The 6,726-nt window shown below is 39.7% G+C and overlaps 1 protein-coding gene across 1 annotated transcript in view; it reads left to right on the forward strand.

The window, feature by feature from the left end:
- The window catches only part of TTN (titin), a 274,545-nt gene that overhangs the window by 2,204 nt on the left and 265,615 nt on the right, over nt 1-6,726 (forward strand). Inside the window, exons 2-6 of the mRNA XM_012726861.1 lie at nt 208-311; nt 2,667-2,870; nt 4,371-4,658; nt 5,144-5,229; nt 5,324-5,568. Of these exons, the coding sequence (XP_012582315.1) occupies nt 221-311; nt 2,667-2,870; nt 4,371-4,658; nt 5,144-5,229; nt 5,324-5,568 (914 nt within the window). The 5' untranslated portion in view covers nt 208-220. The remainder of the gene's footprint in view (nt 1-207; nt 312-2,666; nt 2,871-4,370; nt 4,659-5,143; nt 5,230-5,323; nt 5,569-6,726) is intronic.

Raw genomic sequence — 6,726 nt, forward strand, 5'->3', positions numbered from 1 at the left:
TTGCTTTTAAATTTGCTTATCTATTGGGCTCAAGGCAACTCCAAGCCATCTGGTCAGATTCAAGCCTGGAGGGGAGGATTGGCCTGAACATAACCTATTCCCACAGACAACCTGCGCTTGTAGAAAATGTGTGTCTCTGTCACCTACCACGCAGCTCCAGCGTGGACCTGAGCTGTGACATCCTAACTGATTTCTCTTCCTTTTCAGAGTGCCTGAAAAGATGACAACACAAGCACCGACGTTTAAGCAGCCGTTACAAAGTGTTGTGGTACTGGAGGGTAGTACCGCAACCTTTGAGGCTCACGTTAGTGGTAAGCTTTCCCCCACACGCTTTCCTCTGCTTTCTTCACCTCCCTTCCAGCAAGCTGACTTTGCTGTAGAGCACGGTGGTGAGCTTAAGCCCCACTTTCCCTTGTACAATTGGCCCGGCTCTATGGAAGGTTCATTATAAAGGTAGTCTGCTCACAGAGGCTGACAGTCTGACACTATAATGGTTTGGTGGAAATATTTTATTCATATTTATAATTACACATGGCAATATATTAGCATTGAATTAAAATTCCTGTCAGAATTCAGCTGCTAAGTAGGACCATATTTGGTCACTCTATAGTGGGGGGTCATCTGCAGAGCCAGAGTGGAAAGCCCAGGATGTAAACAGAACCCCTGCCATTGAGGTGCTGGGCAGGTGACCTGCCTCTGTTGTTTTATGTGGGAAATAGTGATACAATTGACTTTCCTCAGAGGTGGAACTTTTTACTAAAAGTTAACTAAAAGCTGACTCCTGCTTTTTTAATCTTTTGTTTTGAATGTTTATTAGCCAACTGTAATAAATTAAAAGATATCCCAGTCATTCTGCAATGACCCCAAATAATATATGCCATTCTGGTCTGTGGATTAAAAAGAAGTAAATATTGGCCATAGAATTTTTATTTTAAAATAAGTTCTTTTATTTTCTTTATCCTTTATAACTCAATTCAGGAATAGTTCCAGAAAAATGTATGTTTTCTGGGGCCTATCCTTTTGTGAAGAAATGGGAGTAATCTACTAACTATCTTATAAATAGTCCCCAAACTATTTCATTAATATTGTCTTTTGCATTTTCACAACTGGTCATGGATTCATAACTGGACATGTAAGATTATATCGGTTAACCTCCATGGTGCATTGCCTATTTTTCAGTTTATGGCTAATAATATAGATATAAAGTAAGATTTACTTTTTCCTTTCTCTTTTATTTTCTATTTTATGTACTATTCCTATTCATAACTGGGTAGCACTTTATTTTAGCTGTACAACAACCATGCAAACATTATTTTTTGTCTATTCATAGAGAGACCTTTTTTTTTTGAATGATTTATTTATGCATACAGAACTGGGGTACAGGCCAGAGGTGCAGGGGATGTGATAGGGCTTTACCAGAGACAGAGTGGGGAGCAGAACAGGCAGATCAACGAAGTACACTGCTGAGGGGAGCAGCGGCGGGTCAGGAGGGTTCTGCCATTCCATGTGGCTCACCACCTCCAGGCCTGAGATCAAACTCACACTGAAAAGGCTGCAGCCAGCTTGCAGTGCTGCTCTTTACCTGTTGCGCGACCAGGGAGGGCCTAGAGAGGCCATTTTAACCTTTCTCATGTGTCATAAATTCTGACTTCTGAATAATTCACTTACAAATCCTGCAATGCTCAGTGACTGAGCAAAACACTTGGTGGCAAGGGGAACACTGCTGTGTGGAATCTGGCTTCTTCATAGCTTCTTGTTTCATCACATTATGTGCTAATAAATTCTTAGAAAAACACCACTGAAAATATTTCATATTCATGAATTAGTCAAATATACTAGTCACTTGGCCACAATGGTAAGAAGAACAAAATGAAACTTTCTCTTGGTCATCTGCACCTCTTCAGTTTAATCAGAAAGACCAGGAGCCTACAGGACAAATGCCAAATACACAGTGCTCTAGATTTGCTTCATGCCTTCTGAACGCGCAGAATTTTAATCTAATGAAAACATACAACCATGCCCATGTAGTTCTTAGCTCTACAATCCATGGTAGGTGAAGCAAATTTGACTTTTCTACCTGCAACTCCAATTACACATGTTCCCAAAGACTAGGTTTGGCATTGTGTTTTATTACATAAGAAATATTCTTTCCACCATTTAGCATTTTTCCTAATGGCACCTTTGAAAGGCAGAAATGTCTAGGAAGCTGTGTCCCAGCAAGTGCTTGTTAAGCAGAAATTTCAGCGCCCTTTGCTGCTTTTGCTCTTCCTTGTTTGAAAAATACCATAGTCATCTTTTACTTCAGTTTCCTGATTTGTATAAACCTCTTTCATGATTTTAATGATGTCTATCAAACTGTACTGGGTAGAGCCATGGGCTCAAAATGGAAAACGTAATTCTCTGTTTGCTACTGCTCACGGAATTTCCTGGGAAGATCAGCCAGCCTCTTCTGGCTCCAGTTTCCTCCCCTGTAAAATGAAGGTGCTGGCTGCCAGATGGACCCACAGGCCTTCCTTACGATCTGCAAGCTCATACTTTATCTTGTTGCTGGCGAGTTTTCACTATAGCTTTTACAGGTTAAACCAAAGCAATGAACATACTGGACAGAACAGAGAACTTTGCGCTGCCTCATTTAAACATGCCACTCTGCTGTCTTTGTCTTGCAGGTTTCCCAGTTCCTGAGGTGAGCTGGTTTAGGGATGGCCAGGTGATTTCTACTTCCACTCTGCCCGGCGTGCAGATCTCCTTTAGCGATGGCCGCGCTAAACTGACGATCCCCGCCGTGACAAAAGCCAACAGTGGACGATACTCCCTGAGAGCCACCAATGGATCTGGACAAGCAACTAGTACTGCTGAGCTTCTCGTGACAGGTAGGATGGAGGGGACTGCACGACTCCTGCTCCCCACCACACTCAGGGCATCACCAGTATGTGGGGAGCAGTCTGCAAAAACGACTGCTCAGTTTGATGTAGCTGTGAGGGCAGAGAAGAGCCAACACTGGAGGCTGGTTGGCTGGTTTGATAGCAGTTTTGTTTGCCTTGTGGTAATTTTACATTTTAATACAAAATGTATTATATTTTGAAATGTAATACAAAAGTGACAGAGAATCAGTTCCTCTGTACACTTATCGACACTCAAAAGTATACTAAAGAAATATTTTAAGTCATGTTTTTGCATAAGTAGAAGAACTTCACACCTGTTTATAAGCATATTAGTATGCTCTCTCTTCCAAGGAGAGAGGTCCTTGGAAATTCACATTTTTAATCAACATCTAGATGATTCTGATGCAGGTGGTCCAAAGACTACCTGTTTAAGAAATGCTGTTCTTAGCTATAAAGTTTAAAGATTTTTGTTTTGTGCTCCGTTTTAAATATATACATAAATAGCAAATATACACAGAAGAAGGCGAATGCTTCTTTAGGATTCAAACTCATGGCACAGTTTCCCCAGATAAAGCATTACCAATCTTCATGACTTGTTACTCTTCTCCATCCATTTCTACACAGTAAAACACAAAAACACTGGATTGCTTTACACATTGCATAACAACATCTTTCATTAGTGTTACATATGTTTATCCATTCAGCTATTTCTTCAGCACTATTCAATTATAGGAATCAGTTGACCAAAACAGAACGTATCAGGTAACATGAGATATGAAGTTTAACATGGATCCAGAAAATTCAGAAATAGAAAATACACAAGCTTGGTAGCATCTGCTGTTAATTACACACAAAAAATTCAAAATTAATCCCACTCACTCTTTACATTTATCCTATAAAAATTTTCTTTCCTCATCATTCACCGTAAAATCCCTTCTGTCGCATAATTCACATGAAGCCTTGTCATTATTTGGGTTAATATTTTATGCAAGTAAACATTTGGGTTATTTGAATATTGATCAAATCAGAACTATCTCAGGGTTTCAAATTAAATTGACAATAGATGAATCCCTACATCACAGTTTTGCCTGTCAAACCAACCTTTGATAGTCTTTTTATACAACTTACAGAAATATGTAAAGTTAATCTTAACATGTTAATATTGTGCTAGATATGAGATTAGGAGGAAGTGCCAGAGTGTCTAGAAATTTTGTAACAAGACCTAGGCTTTTTCTTTTAAAATATATGGCCTCCTAGAAGTGTTAAACAAAACAAAGCAATTAAAGGTGGCAGGGTTGCCTGCTGCCACCTCCTGGCTCTACTTTCTGCTGTCATCTGCTGGGTGAGCTGGGCTCAAGGACAGTCAAGGAGACTTGGTTCAGTGAATCCTCACAGCCTGGTTTTGGAACTGGAGCTGTGATTGTTTAAAAATAGCCTGCTGGGAATACCCTGGCTGGCAGTCCTGATTTTCATCTCTTCTCCTTGCAGCCGAGACAGCGCCACCCAACTTTGTTCAACGACTGCAGAGCATGACTGTGAGACAAGGAAGCCAAGTGAGACTCCAAGTGAGAGTGACTGGAATCCCTACACCTGTGGTGAAGTTCTACCGGGACGGAGCCGAAATCCAGAGCTCCCTTGATTTTCAAATTTCACAAGAAGGCGACCTCTACAGCTTACTGATTTCTGAAGCATACCCTGAAGACTCTGGGACCTATTCAGTAAATGCCACCAACAGCGTTGGAAGAGCTACTTCGACTGCTGAATTGCTGGTTCAAGGTATATGCTAGAGGCTGAGGAATAGAGAGAAAAAGGGGAGAAGGATGATTTAAGATGAAATGTGCCAGAAATGCCACTGCCTCCACTCCAAGGTCCTGATGATGCTGTGAGCTGAAACCAAAGCTGGCTTTTAACACCCATGAAAAGAAATGTCCTTGGGATTCTAAGTAGGAACTGAGAATCATTGAAGCAATATGTGGTTATTTATTAACCCCAATATAAGTGAGAGAATATTTCGATCAGGTCATTTACATTTTCAGTTATGGACAAATAATGGAATTTTAAAATTATTCTAAGTAAATTTTTTATCTAATGAATCTTTTCAACTTTCAAAATTGATTTATGTTCACATAGCACCTAAATTATTCTGCGTGTTCTTCCCTTGGGATACCTAGAAATCATATTGACTGTGTCATCATAATTAATACAACCTCTTTGAAAATGATGCAGATTGCCCCTGACTATTTATTTTCCCCTTCCTATAGGTGAAGAAGTAGTACCTGCGAAAAAGACAAAGACAATTGTTTCGACTGCTCAGATTTCAGAAACACGACAAACCCGAATTGAAAAGGTATTTTTTCCTTAATCTTAGTTTTTGAACTTTTCAGATTGTTGCTTTACCAACTCTTCCTTCTCACCCTGGACTTTATTTTCATCTTTTACAGAAGATTGAAGCCCACTTTGATGCCAGATCAATTGCAACAGTTGAGATGGTCATAGATGAAAGCACCGGGCAACAGCTGCCACATAAAACACCTCCTAGGATACTTCCTAAACCAAAGTCAAGGTCCCCAACTCCACCATCCGTCACACCCAAGGCACAGTTGGCTCGACAGCAGTCTCCCTCGCCCATAAGACACTCCCCTTCCCCGGTCAGACATGTGCGGGCACCGACCCCATCTCCTGTCAGGTAAAATTTTTAAGAGATATCATTGGGGTCACTATGCATTTTTAAATTATGTTTCATCCAAGAAGGACAGAAATAGAAGGAAGCAATCAAAATGTAGAACACTATACAGGAGGTAAGTCAAAAGACACCAAAATTATCTTCACAAGACCTCACTATTCATAGGTGTGTGGGAGAACTTGAAAACTATTATTTTTGTTTTAACCATTTAATAAATATCTGCTTTAGGGGTCAAGAACAAGCCCAGTGGAATGAAATGAAAGGAACACAGAATTTAGAGTTGGAAGGGTTATTGTTCCATAAACACATAAACGCATTTGAAGTGTTTGACTTCACAAATTCGAAAAATTCCAATTTAACAGTCCCTACAATGTAGCCAGCCACTTGATTGGCCTCATGTAATTATGGATCTGTAAAACTCATTAAATATTCATAACACCTCTAAGAATAATCATCCCTAATTTTATAAATAAGTGACCAGAGCTAAAGACGTTAAATAATTTGCTTAAGGTCTTAGTCATGTCATTTGTAAATGACATGCTCTAAAGAGCATTGTAATGTGACTTATCTCCAGATGTGCTGTAAAGATTCAATCAGATAACTAGTTGAAGTTGCTTTGTTAAGAGAAAAAATATATGTAGAAATATCCTTATACTAAGGTAATAAGTGAAACCATCCGAATACATTACATATTCTTAGTTGTATTCTCTAGGAAGCAAAATGGATTCTTATGCTGCATTAATAACAAGACATTTTTTAAAGTGAACATGTACCATCAGGATTCAGAAATTATATAGCCACGGGTAAATGATCCACAGTAGATTTGAAACAGTAGAGTATGTTTTTACATGCTGAAGTTGTTAATATGATAAACTAGAAAATATGAAAAATCTGGAGTAAACAAAAAGGATTTCTTAATCAGTTAAATAAAGTCAAAAAAAATTTTTTAAAGAATAATGAGATTGGCCCTCCCTGGTGACGCAGCGGGTTAAAGCACAGCATTGAGAATCTAAAGCCGCTTCCACATGAGTTCGATTCCCGCCTGCCCGGAAGTGACCACATGTGCGGCAGACCTCTCCTGACCTGCCCGCTGCTCCCCTCAGCAGTGTACTTCGTCGATCTGCCTGTTCTGTTCCCCACTCTGTCTCTGGTGAAGCCTCT

The sequence above is a fragment of the Condylura cristata genome, unplaced genomic scaffold (genome assembly GCF_000260355.1).
Source record: "Condylura cristata isolate star-nosed mole 26May11 unplaced genomic scaffold, ConCri1.0 scaffold00002, whole genome shotgun sequence".
NCBI classification, from domain to species: domain Eukaryota; kingdom Metazoa; phylum Chordata; class Mammalia; order Eulipotyphla; family Talpidae; genus Condylura; species Condylura cristata.